The sequence below is a fragment of the Jaculus jaculus genome, chromosome 16, assembly GCF_020740685.1.
Source record: "Jaculus jaculus isolate mJacJac1 chromosome 16, mJacJac1.mat.Y.cur, whole genome shotgun sequence".
Lineage (NCBI taxonomy): Eukaryota > Metazoa > Chordata > Mammalia > Rodentia > Dipodidae > Jaculus > Jaculus jaculus.
In genome coordinates this window covers 11,398,333-11,418,835 of record NC_059117.1, presented here as the reverse complement: position 1 = coordinate 11,418,835, position 20,503 = coordinate 11,398,333, and the positions used below count along the sequence as shown (strand labels likewise).

The window sequence follows — 20,503 nt, the reverse complement described above, 5'->3', positions numbered from 1 at the left end:
ACACTACTTTATAGAACACACTTTGTAATCTGTGGATTCTGTTATTTCATGTGGCTTCCAGAACCAGCACCTGGTAAACACCCATGAGCAACTTCTGTAAATTAGGGACATTTTAAATCTGATTTATTATGCATTAATAGTTTGAAACACCCGGGCTGGAGAGATGGCTTAATGGTTAAGTGCTTGCCTGTGAAGCCTAAGGACCCCAGTTCAAGGCTCAGTTTCCCAGGACCCACGTTAGCCAGATGTACAAGGGGGCACACGCGTCTGGAGTTCGTTTGCAGTGGCTGGAAGCCCTGGTGTGCCCATTCTCTCTCTCTCTCTCATTGCATCTTTCTCTCTCTGTCACTCTCAAATAAATAAAAAATAAAAAAAAATTTAAAAAATGTTTGAAACACCCTTTGAACAAACTTGAACATTATTCGCAGGGGCTATATATGTCTGGCTACTGATACTATCTCTCTGTATTTAGAAAGCATTGGGAAGTCATTCCCTGTTTGGGCCAAACCCTTGAAAAACAAGTTGTGTGCTGTCTACCCAGGGTGGTGAGGAATTCCATAAAGTTCTGTGCTGGTGGCTGCAGTATACAGGGCACAATCTGAGAACGTTACAAGTGGAATTGTAGGCTTTGGCTGAGTTGTTGGAGAGACTGGAAGTACTTTTTAAGGCTGGAGCAGCTGGGCAAGATGACTTGAAGAAGTTGGGAAACATTAGTGGAGCTAGGCTGGGGTGTTTGGCAAGTGGAGCAGAGGCTAGTGTCTGCTGGGGCCTTGTGAACTCCAGGATGAACTAGCCTGGCTAAGTACGAAGCATACCAAAGCGGTGAGCCCCCCTGCTCAGCCTTGGGAATCAGCCTCGCTTCCTTCCCCTCCCCACACTGGGTGCTGTTCTAATAAGAATTGGCATCCATACCTAGCTGGCCTTGGGCAACAGATGAAGGTCATTTACTTTCCCTGTGCACAAACTCTGGGGTAGTCTTGAAAGCTCTTTGAAAGCACAGTGGGAGTAGCTGAATGTGAGTTCTTTTTTTAAATTATTTTTCTTTTTTTTATTATTAGCTATGGACATATTTTGTATGTAAACATCACATGTTGGTACCATCCTTTCCCTCCTCCCTGTCCCTTTTCTAAAGAAGCCTTCCTCATTGGGGATGCAGGTCAACCCCATGGGGATTGTGGGTCATGCATTATGGGTCAGCAATCAGTTATGGGGGAGAGGCAGTGTATCTGTGCAAAATGTCTCGACTTGTGGCTCTTAACAGTCTTTCCGCCCCCTATTCCACAAGATTTCCTGAGCCATGCTGGGAGCATTTTAAGTCTACTTCAGTGATGAGCATTTGGGAGCATCTAGATGTCCGGCTTGGTAGGTATTGAGCATCCTCAGTATCTTTCTCCATCACCCTTGTGCTGATATCAGTTTAACTGAGAGAGCAGCCTTCTTGCTCATTTCCCCAATTCCTCTGTGGTTTCAGCTGGAGCCAGGGTGAAGTGCAAGGTCCTTAAGTCCAGTTCCCATCTTGCAGGGAACTCAGACCCAGGCGGTTCTGAAAGGGGTAGCTTGGGCTGAAGCTGGTTAGGAGGACAGGCCCAGGCATTCATCTTTCAGCAAGTTGCTGTAGGTGATCACTCATGCACATTCCATCCCAGAAGTTGGACTCCTTCTCCAGGTGAATGGGAGCCTCTTCGTAGGGATAGATGACTCGATTTCTTGCTCCGTCCAATATGGCTATCCAGGATAGCTCGTCAGCACATCGTTGGCAGAGGTGCAGTGGTGTAGGGCATAGGACTCAACGGTGGTTCGACGAGGGGGGAGGACTGGAAGCATGGAGCTCAACTGCAGCGCTGAGCCCTTGGTGAGCCAATTCTCTCTTTCTCTTAAAAATTTTTTTAAAAAGAAAGGAAGAATGCCTGATGGTGTCTGTCTCCAGCATCCTAGTGTGGTGGTGAGAATAAAGGATCATGAAGAAAGAGACCAGGATGCCATTCTCAGCCAGATATTATTACTTCATTAGCAAGCTGTCAATAAGACGAGTAAATCCTTCTTTGAGAGATGAAAGCTTTTCTTTTTTTAAAAGCAGTGTTAGTTTTTGACTGTGAATGCTTTCAAGATTAAAAAAAAAGTATCCTAAGGTATTTTTGTTGGAAGTGACAGCACAGCCCTCAGCAGACAAGAGCACTACTGTTTGGGGCAGGGGGTCACTCATGGGTGTGTCATTTTAACTCAAATTTCAGAGAAACCTGTGAAACAATAAGTTTTAGATTCTTCAAGTAGCCAACATATTTTGATGCAATTTTTCAAAACATGAATTTGAAAATAAGAGCCCATCTGACGGCCTCCTTCCGACTGTGTAATATGCTGTAATCACCGTGCGAATGAGGAGTGTGCATTTGTGTGAGTGGGAAGATGCAACTCCCTCCAGTGTGGTTCACAGGAGAAGCCATGGGGTGACATTGTCCACTTTGACGCTGGGTACTCCCTGGGTAGGCGACACATACTTAGAAAATTTGTTCACAATGAGGCTGGGGGTAGCCTTTGTTTTCCACTCTTGGTTGTCAAGCATCGCAGAGGTTTGAAGAGCGCTGTGCGTGAGGCAGATTGAGCTGCAACTTCTCCTGCCCTTGCAGATCAGCTGTAGTGTGAGTGGAGCCTTCCTGCCAGAAAGCTGCACTTCGTAGGATGTCCAGGCGTGATGCAATGCTGTGAAAGGCCGTCTCTTCACCTGCTCACTAGCGTACTGTGACACAATTCCTTGGCAGTGTCCATTTTACTTGCTTGCAGAAGTATTTTACCACTCTGAAGGATTTAGATCCCGAGACCACATTCTGTCACACAACTTTCCTTTATAGTTACTTTCAAAGTGTTTGTGCTGCTGGAGGCTCAGGGTGCCTGCAGTGACTGGGTAGGTCTGAAGTCTGTCAAGAACTCATCTACCTGAATAGAAGTTCTCACGCACAGTTTGGACCCTAGAGCACACTTCCTCACTAATTACCTTTAGCAGTTTCCCGCTGCTTGACGAACAAGTTACACATCTGTTAATTTAATGTATCGAGTGCTGTTTGTGTGCTGTCCGTTTTCTGGGTTTGGAGTGAGTGTGAGAAGGGAGCTGGTGAAAATCAGTGCTCTGGGTGGGAGGCAGTGACAGTTCAGGAAGTCTACACATGCAGAAAGCAAGATGAGTGCATTGAATGTTAACTGCCATGGTGTTCAGGAGAAGTTGCGGGGGTCAGGAGTAAAACAGCAGGGGGAGCTGGATTAAGTATGTGGTTGAGGTGGACCCCCTCCGGAATGTAATGTCAGAGAAGACTTGGAGGGGACACAGAAACAGAGGGGAAAGTGTGTTCCAGGATGGGACAGCAGCTAGTAGAATGTCCTGTGGAAACATGGCCTGGTGAGTGAGCTCGAAGAGCTGAGCACAGTGCGTGGCTGTGAAGCGAGTGACATGGGGCTGCGGAGGGCTTTGGGGGAAGCCATGTCAGCTGACATTAACGTTGGCTCCTTCACATGGCTACACGAGAAGAAGCTCTGTGTCACTGTGTGTACGTGCGTTGGGCTAATTGTAGGAACTGACATAACAATGGAGGTGAGAGATGGTGGCAATCTGGTCCTCTAGCTGGCAACCCCACAGGTCTCTTCTCACATGACCTTTATGGCAAGACCCACTGAAGTTGCATTGATCATCTTATTCTGTGAGCTGGTGCTGGTCACATTCTCTGAGGTAGAAGGAAAGGTCTGACCAGAGACTTAATGAGGTTGTCACAGGTACTGAAGTGGATTCCACAGGTCACTGGATCACTAGAAATTTTATGAGAGAAAGAAACTGATGACCAAGGTGATTTCAAGGAAAAGAACAGAACTTTGGTTTTGAACAATATCTAGTTACTTCTTAGAAACCCCAGGGAAATATATGTAGACTGGTTTCTTCAGAGTTGGGGTAGATCCAGCCTGATGTATGAGATGAGTAAAGTGATCACAGTTCGAGGCCTGGAGGGTGTTCCTGAAGGAGGGAGCAGAGCTGGGGAAAACATGCTTGAGAGCAAGCCTCGTGGCCAAGTCAGGTAGGAGAAACCAAGGACAAGTAGGCTTGAGAAAGAAGGGAAATGGAGAGTGTGGAGGCCTGGCTGAGGAGGAAACCCCGAGTGTGCAGTCCTGTGGGCTGGGCTGAGCGAGGGTTCTGAGAAGCTGGAGAGTTTCACAGCGCGGGTCATGGGTAAAACGAGATGAAGGAGGGCAGTTCACTGTTGAACTTCGCACGTATGTGTGCAGCCCTGGCGACCTCACAGAAAGCAGCATCTGTGACACAGTGAGAATGAAAAGCAAGTGTGAATGCGGGGAAGGAAGTCCTGGAGGACAGCGTCATAACCAGAGTCCCAGGCCACTGGCCGGATTCTGGGGCTTCCAGCATGTTGGGACCAAAACAGCAAGTGATCATAATGGTGATGAAAGGTTTTTAATCAAAATGTTCCTTTAGGAAGATGGATAGCAAACATTTTAGCTCATCTTTGGGGCCCTGCGATAAACTTTAGAATTAAATAGAGGGAAAGTATGGGCAGTGGACTAGAAGGATGAATGATGCAGTACTGGTCAAAGTGTGGTCTGGTTGACAGTCACTTCAGCTTTGTTTCTGCAAGTTGACCCGATGCAGTCCCATGGCTTGAGGGAATAAATTAGGGTTGAAGCCAAGCTTCCACTTCCTTGAAAGTGTTTGCCTTTGGTTACAAGGTCCTGCTTTCTGTGGAGCTCTGGTCTTTGTGGATTCCAAGGTGATTGCGGGCACAGCCTAATGGACAGACTTGATGCCTTGTGGGGGGTGGGTCTGGAAGAATACAGGTCAGAAGCTGGTTGGAAAGTACACTGGCTACTCTTTGTCTTCATGTCTGTAGCCTTGAAAGGGGGTTGAGATGGGTTAGGTGTGCCCCATTTTAATACAAACTCTCGCTGAGTGATTAATCTGCCAGCATAAAGAGCTAGACAGGTGCCTGACCCTGAAGTAAAGGAGATAGATACATAATGAAAGAGAGATACATAATGAAAGAGAGATGGCAGAATTTAATCCTGCAGGTGCAAATGAAGACTCAGTGCTTTTTAGCACAAACAGTTTCTAAGTGCCTGTAATAGAACTGGAGTTTGAGCTTGTAGCCCTCGGGGTTTTGTGATAATGGGAAGAGATAAATGGCTAGGAGATGGGTGGTAATTGGGGCAGAAAATGTTCTATTTTGCTTTCTTTTTTAAAACGGGGTGCTAATGAGAAAATCTGGTAAGAGAGAAAACCTGGTCAAGTATAGGGCTGGAAGGGTCACTGTGTCCATGAACAATTGAGGGAGAATCCTCAACAAGTGGAAGTCCAACTAGAGACAGGAAGCTGACATTTAATCTTTGACAATATGGCTTGTTTAAGTTAACTGAGAATTTTCAACATTCATTCAACATCTCTTCTTCCAGACCCTATCACTTCTCCCTTTATGTTACGTCTCTCCATGAAGTAAACCCTTGGAAAGGCATTCCTTGGGCCATATTATTTTTGACATCAGAGAAGAATAGAAGTGGGGCTTTGTGAAATTCAGTGTTCCCATCAGTTCCTTGATTCATGGGGAGTTATCACAAAGGCCATGTTAGAAATATGGACACATATTAACTGTTAAGACAGTTTTGTGGTTTTAGCTGCAGTACAATTAATACATACCAAGCATCTCAAGTGTTAACACATTGCTTTGAAGAGTAATGGAGCATACTTGTTTTCAGAAAACAAAACTTGCAGCAATAATACTCTAGAAAGCCTTTAATGCAGAAAGATTTGTCCATTTTTCCTTGCTTGATTTTTGTTCCTCCAATCCCTGGCACCTTGGAGTTGGGTCTAAGAGAAGGAAGAGCAGAGCTTGCCAGGCTTTGCGTGTTGGCTCCCAGGACCCGTGGCATTGAGGCTGTGTCGTGTCTTGGGAAAAGTAGAAAATGAAGAGTTAACAGAGAATCAGTCATGCTTGAAATCTCAAATTCTGCTTCATTGGTCTCCACCGACCTGTGAGCAGGCTGCCATTTTATAGGTATTTTTTTTTTGTGTAGGCAAATATGTATAATTGCATGTGTGTATGTATGTGCAAATGCATGTACATGTGAGTGTGTATGTGTGTGGAGGCCAGAGTGTTACTCTATGGCTGGCCATCTGCTGTTTTGAAATCAGGTCTCTCATTGCTCAGAATTAGACTATACTGTCTGGCCTCTGAATCCCAGGGATACTCTTGTCTCTGCTTCCTTAGCTCTGGGACTATAAATGCACTTCACAATGCCCTGTTTTCCTATGTGGGTTCTGGGGATCAAACTCAAGCCTTCATGTTTACATGGCAAGTGCTTTACCGACTGAGGGATATCCTCAGCACTTCATTTTATACATCTTAACTATTTCTGTTCTTTGTGCATCCCTCAGGTAGTTTAGTAAACACCTCTCTTCCCTACTTAGTCATATCCTTTGCCTTTTGGCAGAAATCCACATTTTTCACACTCAAAGCTCAGAGCTGCTGGAAACTCCTTCCCTGCTCTAGGTTTCACTCTGTCCTACTGAGGGACTTGACCACAAGAGATGGACTGAGGACAAATAGCTGTTATAGGAACTATATTCGTAAGGATCTATAAGTTGCTTTGGGTAATATAGCCACTTTCACAGTACCCATTCAGACCACAGGCTTGGAGCCTTTCCATCTTCTGTTGCCATCTTCAATTTCTTTCTTTTAGTGTTTTAAAGTTTTCACTAGCAATCTTACAATTTCTTGTTCATTCTCAGGTATTTTTGGAACGTATTGTGAATGGATTTGCTTTTCTGATTTCTTTTCCAATATCTCATCACTGGTACATTGGAAAACAACTGATTTTTGTAGGCTGATTTTGTATACTGCTACTTTGCTGACAGTGTTCAGTTTTGAGAGTTTTCTAATGCAGTGTTTAGAGGTTCTTAATTATTGAATCATATTGTCTACACATTACAATTATTTGATTTCTTCTTTTCCTAGTTAGATCCTTTTTATTTCTTTCTCTTGTCTAATTGATTGAACTAAGACTTTAAGCACTATATTGAATGGGAAGAGTAGACGTCCTTGTTTCATTGCTTTTATTTTTAGAGGAAACGCTTTGTTCCCCCTCCTCCCATTTAGTGTGATGTTAGCATATGTTTGTCATGTATATCCTTTTGTTTTGCTGCAGTATGCTGCTTTTTTGGGACATGGTGTTGTTATGTAACCATGGCTGCCTGGTACTAGCTCTGTCACTCAAGCTGGCCCTCTAACTTGTAGCATTATTTCTGTCCCAGCATCCAGAGTACTGGGATTATAAGTGTGAGCCACCATACCTAAGAGATAGGTGTGTATTATGTGTGATATGGTGTTCATGGCACATGCATATTTGTGTCTAATTGCATGTACCTGTGAATGTGTGAGCGGAGACCAGAGGACACTGGGTGTCCTTCTTTCTCACTTATCCACATACTTCCTTGAGGTGGAGTCTCTCACTGAACCTAGAGCTGCCATGTTCAGACTGGCTGACCAGCAAGCTCCAGCAATTCTCCAGTCTCAGCTTCCCATGCGAGAGGGATTAGAGGCAGGCTCAGGGAATTTTATGAAAGGGGGCAGAAAAAAATGTAAGAGCCACAGGGTGGGAGGGAATATTTAGAGGCATTTTCCCTCACCACAATTACTGACTTCTGCCCTCACAACTCATAACCCACAACTCCATAGTGTCTACCAGTAATCCCACTGAGAAGAGCTCTCAGAGAAATGATGGTACCAACACTTAATGTAGCTGTACACAGTTTCTGCTTCATAAATAAGAAAATGGGAGTGTGTGAGTGTGATGGAGAACAATGAGTTTTCCTGGATGTTGAGAGCACAGAGAAGGAGGAGATGCTCTGTGTGGTCGGCATTTTCAAACAAAGCTTAGAGGGCAAGGAGGATAATGGAAAAATTTTTAACTGGATTTGTGACATGCTTGTCACTGATGTACCAGCTGTGTACTAGGAATGGAGCCCAGTTAGAGTAGGTGGAAAAGTGAGTGTTGGAGAAATAGGTAGAGAGAGACTCATTGGCCAACTTTTACATATTTTATAAATGATAACCTGTGATTAATGGGTATCATTAATTGAAAATAGGTGGTGATTCTAACTTAATGGGAGACATTGTAGACATGGATTACTCACATGTTTCCTTCCTCGGACCTGCTGTTTCCTGTAACAGGTATCAGGTAATAGCTTCCTGAAGGGCCTTGAACCCACTGTGACTCCTGCATAATTCCCTTCATGCATTTGGCACCTTTAAACCAGGCCACTAGGTACAGCTGCCATGCTTAGTTGGTAGACCTGTTGAAATATTGCACCCTAAAGTGTTTGTAATTTGTGAAAAAGTGCTAAAAGATTAATAGCAGCAGAGCTGTTTCCTGCCATGACCTGAGCGGAGTCACCGTGCTTGCCCTTGGATGCTAACTGAATTACTTATGCCCGCACAGGTTCCTGAACAATGTTGGTTTCTTCTTTCCACTGATAATGATGCTGACTTGGATGGTGTCTATGGCCAGCATGGTCCGGAAGCTGGTTTATGAGCGAGAGATCCAGATAGAGGAGGTGAGTGCTTTCATCTTGCTTGAGGGGATTGTGGCGGGTGGGAGGGGGAGGAACCACAACCACACTGCGAATTTTGTAAAGTAGTCCTGTTGAGCAGCAGATCTGCCTTTATCTATTTATTCTTCCCTTCCCTCTAACGAGATGCTTTGTCGGCTCTAGCTGAGTCCCTCTACCAGGAGGCTGGAGGAGATGGCCAAGCCTAGCAATGAGATGAAAGGAAATAAAGCAATAAGCGCACAAGGCTGAAGGAATAAAGCCAGTGTTGTGCATTTGGCCATTTTTTATAAAGCACAGAGAAGCATAACAGAATTTTCTCCTTAACTTCCAGCTGGATGAGTTTAAACCAAAGTCTTGCTGTTTTTGTCTTAATATTGTTAAAATGGAAAGTACTGAGCTGGAGAGATGGCTTAGCGGTTAAGCGCTTGCCTGTGAAGCCTAAGGACCCCGGTTCGAGGCTCGGTTCCCCAGGTGCCACATTAGCCAGATGCACAAGGGGGCGCACGCGTCTGGAGTTCGTTTGCAGAGGCTGGAAGCCCTGGCGTACCCATTCTCTCTCTCTCTCTCCCTCTATCTGTCTTTCTCTCTGTGTCTGTCGCTCTCAAATAAATAAATAAATAAATAAATAAATAAATAAATAAATGGAAAGTACTGGTTAACAGCTTTAGGGATGGAATTTTGTGAAAGTACCTGGTGACTGCCTATTAGTCCTTGCGTATGAGTGATACCAGATGGTTATGCTATGCATTATTTGATTAATGAACAGCTATGGAAATAGAAAAAAAATGTGTGGATAGTGTAATATTTAGTTTTTATGTTACAAGTCATGTAGAAAATTTGCATTACTGTTTTACATGCATTTATCTATTTAGAAGCTATTTACCCCAAGGTACACATGTTATACATATTTCTTCTTCATTTCAGTTTGGCCCCGAGAACAGGAACTGGGAGACTGAGGGTTTCCTAATATATACTCCTGGAGGGGGCGGTCAACAAAGGTGCTTGTGTCAGAGTCTCAAATCTTCCTTTATGGTGGTATGGTAGATGGGCACTTGGTAGATTATTGCAGGAATTCATTTTAGTCTTACTGCTTCAACCAGAGTTACCTTGCCTGTGCAATGGACATCCACATCAGAGTGTAAGGACTAGCACTTTCCATCTTCATTTTTCACTGTGTTTATTCAGTAAAATGAATGTGAACTGAATACCAGACACTAAGACAAAAATAATAAATCCCAGCCTGGAGAGATGGCTTGGTGGTTAAGGTGCTTGCCTGCAAAACCTAAGTATCCAGGTTTGATTCTCCAGGTCCCACATAAGACAGATGTACAAGGTGGCACCTGAAGTTTGTTTGTAGTGGCTGGAGGCCCTGGTGCGCCCAGTTTCTCTTTCTCTGTCTCTAATAAATAAATACAATAAAAATAAATCTTTAAAAATTAAAAAAAAAATCCCCACAAAGAAGAAAACAATGAGACATCAATCAATCAAGCCTAAAGTCCAGGACACCTGTTCATACTCCTTCCCGCTTTTACTGGTTCCTCCTGTGCTCTTACTGGTGATCTTGTCTTCACATGTCCTGGCCTCACCTCTTTCTCCACTAATAAGGTAAACAGTTACAGTTTCATGTCCTCTTAAAAAAAATAAAATAAAATAAAACCACGGGCTGGAGAGATGGCTTAGCGGTTAAGCGCTTGCCTGTGAAGCCTAAGGACCCCGGTTCGAGGCTCGGTTCCCCAGGTCCCACGTTAGCCAGATGCACAAGGGGGCGCACGCGTCTGGAGTTCGTTTGCAGAGGCTGGAGGCCCTGGCGCGCCTATTCTCTCTGTCCCTCTGTCTTTCTCTCTGTGTCTGTCGCTCTCAAATAAATAAATAAATAATAATTAAAAAAAAAAACACTGTGGGGCTGGAGAGATGGCTTAGCGGGTAAGCGCTTGCTTGTGCAGCCTAAGGACCCCAGTTCGACGCTCAATTCCCCAGGACCCACATTAGCCAGATGCACAAGGGGGTGCACAGTTTGTTTGCAGTGGCTGGAAGCCCTGGTGCACCCGTTCTCCCTCCCTCTCTCTCTCATTCTCTCTCTGTCACACTCAAATTAAAAAAGAAAAACACTGTGGAATGAAGTGTGGATTTGCAAGCCACATGGTTCATCCTCACTGGTATCCCTACCCTTGCTCATAATCTCACCTGTCCCCTCATAAGTGCCCACTGTGGTGATAACCTCAAGTTTCTTCTTTCTTCAGTACATGCGGATGATGGGGGTGTATCCCGCAACCCACTTCCTGGCCTGGTTCCTGGAGAACATGGCCATGTTGACTCTGAGCAGCGCTGCCCTGGCCATCATTCTGAAAACCAGTGGAATCTTCGCACACAGTGATGCCTTTATTGTTTTCCTCTTCTTCCTGGATTTTGGGTTGTCAGCTGTCATGCTGAGCTACTTCTTAAGTGCGTTTTTCAGCCAAGCGAATACAGCAGCCTTGTACACCAGCCTGGGCTACATGGTCAGCTTTCTGCCCTACATAGTCCTGTTGGTCCTACGCAGCCAACTGGGTTTTGCCATTCAGACTCTTCTGGTGAGTGAGTTTTCTCTGCAGCAATGTAAAACCAAATGCATTAGTTGCTCTCTTGTTGCTGGGGCAAAATACCTGACCAGAGCAGCTTATGGAAGAAAAATGGGGTCATTTTGGCCTGTAGTTCCACGGTGTCGCGTCCATCGTGGTGAGGGGGTGTGGCAGGCTGGAGGGAGGCTGGTGTCACAGTATCATGTCACGTATGCAAGGAGGAAGAGGGGGGGCTCTCTAAGCAAATAAAACATCATCATTTTGCCAGTGTATCATGCGTGAAGTGGTCTCCTGTATTTTAGCCACACACAGAAATGGTGGCAACTCACCGATTCACAGTAACGCAGCGGCAGCCTGTTACGGATTACCAGCTTTCTGTAATGGAGTGTCTCTGCAAACTCTGAGAAACAAGCGGCCGCCCAGAGGAAGCATATATCTTTGACTTCTCTTTGTTTCATGCATGGAAAGAAATAGATTTCTAAAGCTATTTTGGAAGTTAAAAGTAAGCATTTTTCCTGAAGCATCATGAGCTATATCACATTAAGCAGAAAGATTTCGGTTAGTAATGTCAGAATTGCTCATCCATTTGAAATATACCCTCTGAAAAAGAATGAGAATGCTTTCAGGTCTGCGCCATAAAATGCACACAAGATAGACAGTACACTTCCATGACGGCTGCCTGGCGGGCACCGTGCCTGACGCGTGGCAGGCATGCAGACCGCGTGGAAGAGGTGGGCAGGTCAGTCATAAGTGGGTTTTCTCACAGACCCAAGGTCATCTGTGCCCTTTGCACTGGGCTGACATCTTTATTTCCTCTAATAGTTCAGGCGATGTCCTTAATGTACACTTTTAGGAGACATGGCAAGTATCACTTTGTGGAAGGATCAGGGAGATTTGGAATCTCTGCATTGCTATGGAGTATTTAAAAGCCTTTAAAGTCATTTCATCTAGCACAGAATCTTTATAATTCCACATATCACTTATTCATAGGAACAGAATATTTTATGCTCAATTAAACCTTAGAGTAAAACCGATCCATGACAGCCAAATCATTTTTCTCTAATTTCAGTTACACAACAATTTGACGGTCTTTCTTTTCTTTCTCCTGGTCCTAAGGGTTGAACCTAGACTCTTGGCTCTCATAGGTACTAGGCAAGCTCCTTAATATTGAACTATATCTTCAACCCATTTTTTAAATTTTTATTTTGAGAAAGGATCCTATTAAGTTCCTCTGACTGGCCTTGAACTCACTCTTGAACCATGTGGCTTGCACTCTGTAGCCTACGCAGGTTTTGGACTTGGGATCTTTCTCCCTTATCCTCCTGAGCAATTGGGGTTATGGACCTGCACCAGCAGGCCCAGCAGCCATCTGGTTTTTCTAGACAAATGCACACATCATAGGTATGCACATATAATAAGATGGCTTAACTGAATTAGTATCTGGTGCACTGATATGTGTTCATCAGTTTGGTTATCTTACACAGTAAGTCATCGCCAATTATTTGGTGTCACTATTGATTTAGGGATCTTGAATGATTAATGTAAGTGGGCTGCTTAGTGTCCTTCCTATATCAACTCTTTATACAGTCATTGATGATTTGAGCTGAATTCCAAATGCTCTTACTTTTGCTTTGGCCTCAGTTCCTAGTCTAAGGGGATGCCTATGCACTCAGCATTTTCTTTCTTATCTGCATATTCAAAAGCTTTCTAGTAATTGATAAAAGCTAATGGTGGAACATTGTATTTTTAAATGCATGATGCTTTTTAGTGGTTTGCTTTTCTGACATAAGACCATTCCTACTGAAGTTAAAATAACATTTCCTTTCAACTCACTCCCTTTCTAGTACAGAACCGTGTAGACATTCCATCAGTCTGCTTGCACCATGCCTCAGGTCGTTCACTTAATAATGAACAATAGCAAATTGCTCGATTCCATTTTCCACTGTTTGGTGCGTAGTGCGTTGGATTCATGACTCTAAAAGCCTTGGAGTCAAGTGAAATAATTCCCTTTAACATGAAATACTGGCTGGTTAGCTCGTTGTTCAGAGTGGCTGTCATTCTGCTTAGACTTTTAAGCTCAGATGTTTTAATTACTGCCTGAAGCAGTGGTCTGGAATTTATAATCTTTAGAATTTAAACTTGGGAGTTAACTTGGCCTCCCCTTAGATGAAACTCTAATGGGCTGTTTTCTCCCAACTTTGTCCATCCCTGAACAGTGCTTCCTCTCCACAACTGCCTTTGGACAAGGAGTCTTTTTCATCACGTTTCTGGAAGGACAAGAGACAGGTAAGAATATATATATTTTAAAAATATCTTTTAGTTATTTATTTTTATTTATTTGACAGAGAAAGAGGGAGAGAGTGAGTGAGAGAATGAGCATGCCAGGGCCTCCAGCCACCGCAAACGAACTCCAGATGCATGTGTCCCCCTGTGCATCTGGCTAATGTGAGTCCTGGGGAATTGAACCTGTGTACTTGGCTTTTCAGGGAAATGCCTTACCTGCTAATCAATCCCTCCAGCCCAAGAATACACATTTTTAGAAAGTAAAATGTATAGTTATTCTGTAACTGATCTGGAAGAAAGTTTTTGTTGCCAAGTGAAACGTTTGGAAGGAAATTTTATTTGGTTTTGTTTCTGTAACTGTCATTGCTCAGTCTTTGAGAACCAGTCAAGAATGATCATGTCATAACACTTGCAGCAGGTACCACCTAGGTCAATCCCCCAGTGAGTATGGATGCATAGTCAGCCTACTGACCTTATGCATTCTTCCAATACAGGGGGTGTGCTTGCGTTCTGCCTACTCGATTATTTAACTAGGATACGTCTTTCTGGATCTTATATGTACATTTTCTACTTTTTTCTCGTCCCCTCTTTACCTGACAACCTCTCATATGTCAACCCTCACTTGGCTCTAACCTGCACAGAATAGGGAAAAATTATCTTCTCCACTTTTCTATACATCTTATCCTTACTATTCAGTTTAAGATATATATTTTTTTTGAGACAGGGTCTCTTTCACCCCTGGGCAGCCTCAAACTGTGCAGCTAAAGGCGATCTTAAACTCATCATCCTTCTGCCTCCATCTGCAGAGGCATATGCTATCACACCTGGATTATACAGTGTGGGGACTGGAACTCAGGGTCTAGTGCGTGCCAGGCAGGCACTCTACCAGCTGAGCTACGTCCTCAGCTTCTTAAATTAATTTAAATAATTATTCACAGCATTTTTCACTTGTTTTGAGATTTTCATAGGAACAAATATAAATTTTTGGTTGTTCGTATGGTCTTGGGGTGTGTTTTTTAAGGCAAAATATATACCATAAATTTTAATGCTGCTATTGTTGAACTGGCCAATCAATTTGCACTATTTTTAGAGTTCCTTGGCCTTTCCAGTAAGACACATAAAAATATTCTTTTAACCAAGAATGATCTTGCTTGTTTTTTTTTAAAATAGATTTCTCTATGATTTATTGCCAGTATATGTTTTAGTTGTGTACCTATTTTATTTATTTATTTATTTATTTATTTTGTTTTTTTTGAGGTAGGGTTTCACTCTTATCTAGGCTGACCTGGAATTCACTAGTCTCAGGGTGGCCTTGAACTTACGGTGATCCTCCTACCTCTGCCTCCCAAGTGCTGGGATTAAAGGCATGTGCTACCACATCTGGCGATCTTGCTTGTTTTTATCCAGCTGATCATTGTAAATTTAATCAAGAATATACTGAATAAAAATAGTTAAAACTAAAACACTTGATTATTTTGGTTCAAATGACAAGAGTTATGCAGTGAATAAAACATTTATTATATTGTGTTCTATGTTAGTACCATGAAAAAATTTAGAAAGAGGAATATTTTTCTTAACTTATATTTTAATCTAGAAATAAATGTCTAAAGTAAGAAAATAATGACCTGTACCTTAGAGCTTTAATGTATTACAAAAAGCAGAGATTTAAAGCTTAAAATTGGATTCAGGTTAAAATATTTTTATATTATATATTTTATATTTAAGAGATTTACTTTTAAAAGTGCGTATTGCCAGCTGAGCTTGGTAGCACACTTGGGAGGCACAGGTAGGAAGATTGCTGATAGTTCAAGGCCACCCTGAGACTACATAATGAATTCTAAGTTAGCCTGGGCTAGAGTGAGACCTTACCTCAAATAAAACAAAACAAACAAACAAATAAATAAATAAAAATAAAAGTGCTTATTGTCTTTATATGTGGAATTGCTTCTTAGTTGAGTAAATAAAACTGGATATAAGTGATGTGGCAGTTGCCTTCACATTGCTGGATAAACATCCAACCAGAAGCAGCTTATGGGAGGAAAAGGTTTATTTCAGGATTACAGAATCTGGGGAAACACCATCAATGTCAAAAGAATGTGGCTCACTTCCATAGAGCCAAACAGAGAGACATCCCCAAACAGCCAACAAACACAAACAGCCAGAGCTCCCCAACAGGCTCTTTCCATATACCTAGTGAGCAGACTGAAGTTCTGCCCCACCCGCAGCACCTCCTCCAGCAGGGCTCTGCCTACTGGAGACTCAAGGTGCAGGCATTATCAAAACACCTCAGGTTGTGGGGGACATGCAGTCACACTTGAACCACCACAAGTGACTTTTATAAAGTTCTGGGATGCTGATGATCACTCATGTGATGCTACTGAAATGGAAGCATGACCCATATGTGCACCCCCTCTTAGCACGACTGGCTTGCCCTTCTGATCATTTAACTCGAGACTCTAGAACAGATAAACTTGCCTCCCAAGATCTGCAGGGAATGAGAAAACACAGCCTGACTCTGCCCTTTGTCTTCTTGCCAGGGATTCAGTGGAATAACATGTACCAAGCGCCAGAACCAGGGGGCATGACGTTCGGCTGGGTTTGCTGGATGATTCTCTTTGATTCGAGCCTTTATTTTTTATGTGGATGGTACTTCAGCAGCTTGGTTCCCGGTAAGACTTCTTCCCGTTGTAAGAACAAAGTAAGCAGAAATTCCTTAAACCTACATTATGAATATTAGAATGATTATTCTTTGTAGAAGATATTGAAAAGTGAAGTCTTAGGATGTATTTTTGAAGGAGCTGTGAATTTTGGGACGATTGTGTACCCCAGATGAAAAGCCAAAGGATAGGTGAAGGACTACAGGATGAATGCAGCATGGAAATCCTCTGGGCAGCCCCGAGCAGCTCCCAACAGGTGGGCTTCTGTGGACCTCACTATAAAGCTCCTGTTTTGCGAGATAGAGTGTGTGAGGGAGGTGGGCATGTGGCGAGTGGGGCCACAAGAGTGTGGGGCTCCTGATGGTGTTGGCTTCCAAAGAACAAAGAAGTCTCATTAGGGTCGGGGCCTAAGATGCTCGCTGAGGGTAACAAAGCGACCGGGTACTCGGCCAGTGTAGGTCATAGCAGGTCAGTGAGAAGCAGATTCGGCAGGGAGCAAGGCAGAGCGTGAGGGCCGCTTAGGTCTGCCAGCGCTGGCTTAGGTAGGAGATTTCTCTTAACTTGATAGCCTTCTTCCTTAATGTGGTAGGCACTCCCATCACAGTAAAGGGCCACATGGATAGTGAATATCTCCTATTTGGTCAGGAGGGAAAGAAGCATGCATTTCTTGTTTGTGTGAAGTTGTACTCCTTTCTTTTCCACTTTTAAAAATAGCATATTGATAGTATTAATATTTTCTTGTTGAATTTGCCTATGACTCTGGCTCTATGTTATCTCAAGGAATTGAATTGACATTTGACCTTTAAAATTAAGAACTGTAGACAGAGACTCTAAACATACACAAACAGAAACAGAGGGCTGGAAGAAATAAAACTCTACTTTCTTCCATTTGTGCGAACACTTACTTTTCTGACATGGAGAACTCATGAAATTCTTTAAGTCTGGAAATATGTAAAAACATAACTTTCCCTTTAAACATGACCTTTTAGCAATTTCATAAGGAATGAATATTTATAGCATTTTATAAGCATTTGTAGCTTAAAAGGGTTCTATGCATGTAACAGGTGGCTTCAGTTGGCCTACTTTCACTGAAATTTGATTCGATTCAAGTGTTGCATTATTTTACAAGCATTAGAATTCATGGAAAAGATTATTTCACAAACTAGTAAGAAAATAAGGCCTTAAGAGGTAGACAGAAGTTATCATTTCAACAGGGAAATTATTTTAGAAAAACTAGGATTGCATCATGTAGGAAATGAAAGGTTTAACAACATGAATCGGGGAGATCAAAGTTTGCAGGCAAATGCATGAGGGAGAGTAGATGTTGAAAGAAGCATGTAATGAATGTATGTAAGGAATGCTTGAAATAGGCAGGTGGTGTCAGTTCACAGTAGGAAACAGACATGAAAATAAAGGTGTGAGCCAAGCTGGACCTGGTGCTGAAATCCCAGCACTCAGGAGGGACAGCAGAAGACCCTGAGTTCCAGGCGATCCTGTTCGTTGGGATTCCTGTCGAGTATCAAAGTGACTTTCCATTGAGATGGGCAAGAAGGGCCCAGGTGCACACAGCAACATTCACCAGGGTCAGGAACTGGGATGCCTGACCATGCCCCGGCCCTAGAGCTGGGGGACTGCTTCTGGTGTCCTCTGGGATCTCAGCCCATGGACATACTTGTAGTAAACATGAAGCTGAACATTGAGATGGAAACTCTCTGCACAAGAAAAGGGAGAAAATCACAACCAAAGAGAAATATCAACAAGAGGGGACAAAAGCCTTATTCTGTGTGAGAATCGATTAGAAATTACATGCAATAATTGGTAGTGTTGCTATGTGGCAGCAATGGATAATGAATGTGGAGCAGAAAAGGAAAGGAATCCATTCTCTAGGCCACAAAATTATGTGACTCAATATAAATGCATTGTTGGAGAGAAGGTATTAAGTAAAAATGAAAAAAACTGTCAGTAAATATGACTTAAGACGAGAAGAAATGAAAAGATGCTGTATTACTGAACAGGCATATTCCTTATTGTAAGTAGGCTGGTTTCCTTTAAATTAATGTACAGTTCTATGGTTTTACATTATATGACTTCTGTATGAAATTGAGCTAATGTAGCATAATGCGAACTACATAAATCATTAAAATGAAAGAGTGACTAAGCTAGGAATCCCTATTTAATTGACAAAATGTTTCTGAAGGCTAGCTAGAAATAGAAATTCATAATTATCGACAAAAGTTATTAAAATGACAAACAGGCATGGAGAGATGGCTTAGTGGCTAAGGCGCTTGCCTGCCAGGTCTAAGGACTCATGTTCTACTCGTCAGGTCCCAGCAAGGCAGGCGCCCAATGTGATGCAGGCGCACAAGGTCACACATGCCCTGGCATGCCAATCTCTCTCTCTCACACACACTCTCTCTGATAAAAAAATAATTAAAAAAATGATAGACAATGTTGGGGGCTGACAACTTATATACAATCTCTGTAAATCAGTAAATCTGTAGACAGCAGAGGAGTTCTGTTGTAGTATAGCTACAGTAAGAGGCTTGGGCCTAGTTCAGGACAGGGCTCCTCTCGCAAGCTCCAGATCTCACGCTTCTTCCAGCTCTGCAGGGCAGGGTTAGAACAAGAGACAGAGAAGAAAACTTAGTACCAGTTCAATTAATCCAGCTTGCTGTGTTAAAGGTGGCATTTTTAATCAGTGGAAAAAGAATGAATTATCTTTTAAAAATTTTATGAAGAAAATGTGTATTCTTATTCATAATGTACTTACTGTAAATGAAGAATCCCAGGCTTGATGGAGCTGAGGGGAGGAAACTTGTTGAGTATGTGCCAGACTCTGGACTTCATTGCCAGCACTGCTAGAAAGAAAACAAGTAAATAACACTAAAAATAATGAATCAAGAGGAAAAGTATGATTTTGGAGACAAGCAAGGCCTTTCTACATAATACCTAAAATATGAATAGCATAAATAATGAAAACCAGTTTTTTTTCTTTATTGGACTTTTAGTATTACAAACTACCCCAGAAAGATTATAGAAAAATTTATAAGCCCATGGACTTTTGATAGATGTGTGAGAGCAAGAGTTGAATTTCTTAAATTAAATTTTAAAAAGCTGTATCTCAATGTCTCCCCAGCCCATTTCTCCAGTTTTAGTTGGAGTTCCTATAGGTGCCTAGTAATTTACCATGAGGGTTTTGAAAGGCTTCCTACTCACAGGTTCCATGATATCTAGAAGTCAGTAAATGCTGACTCAAGTCAGGAAGCCCTCAGTGGGCCAGCAGCCTCAGCTTCCTGGAGCAGACATGCTGTTTTCTCCTTCCTCATTGACACTAGGATTGTTCATTTCTTTTTATCTCTAGCTTTTTAAAAACTAGCTTTCCTACTACAGGGGGAGAGGGGCACATTATGAAAAGACAATACAAACAAGGTCTCAGCCAGGAGTGGAGGCACACACCTTTAATCCCAGCACTCAGGAGGCAGAGGTAGGATGATGAGTGTGAGTTTGAGGATAGCTTGAGACTACATAGGGAAATACAGCCTGGGCTAGAGTGAGACCCTACCTCGAAAAACCCCTCAAAAGAAGAAAGACAAATAAGAGAAAGTCCCCTCCTTTCCCACTACTGCCCTTACCCAACTTAGCACTGCTCAGAAGTAACCAGAGGTAACCATAACCCTCCAGAAATCTCCGCACAATCACAGAAATACCACCAGCGTTACTGCATTGCATCATACAAGTGGAGTTCTATCATGTGAAACTTGCACATCAGCATTTTCCTAATAGTGGACATTTTTCCAAAGTAGTGTATATGGGTGCTTCTCATTTTTCAAAAGCTGTTTTTAATCATATACCTCTATTACACATTCTTCAAATAGACCATTAATAGATAGTTGTATCATTTCTACTTTGAGGTATTGCAATGTGCTATTCATTGTATGGCAGATTGTTAAATACCAATGTTATAAATATCTTAAAAACTGCCAAAATCAAGTTAGATTCATTTCAGGAACATAGATGAATGTTAGAACATACTACATAATGTAACTAAATATTAGGAGGAAAAAAAATCACCTGGACTTCTGGGTCATGCAATAAGTCTATTGTTTAATTCTTTGAAGAGTTGTAAAACAGAAATAGACATTTTCTTAATGTTGATAAACTACATCATGAGTGCACATGGCATACCAACCTCAAAAACTGGCAGACTACTCATTGGAAAGGCATCTTTTAGTGACCAGAAATAAGGACGTCCACTATCAACATTACCATAAGAGGAAATACTTAACATTTTCTGGACATATCAACTAATATAATAATGCTGTGTAAAAGAAACTAAAAGCCATCATAAGTTAGTCAACTTAAAATATCATATTTTTAAGTTGACACATAATTTTTGTGCCATAAAATTCATT

General features: G+C 42.4%; 1 protein-coding gene across 1 annotated transcript in view; it reads left to right on the top strand.

The window, feature by feature from the left end:
* Positions 1-20,503, top strand: part of Abca13 (ATP binding cassette subfamily A member 13) — a 367,979-nt gene that overhangs the window by 138,966 nt on the left and 208,510 nt on the right. The window contains exons 31-34 of the mRNA XM_045135973.1: positions 8,482-8,596; positions 10,834-11,163; positions 13,368-13,437; positions 15,972-16,103. Of these exons, the coding sequence (XP_044991908.1) occupies positions 8,482-8,596; positions 10,834-11,163; positions 13,368-13,437; positions 15,972-16,103 (647 nt within the window). The remainder of the gene's footprint in view (positions 1-8,481; positions 8,597-10,833; positions 11,164-13,367; positions 13,438-15,971; positions 16,104-20,503) is intronic.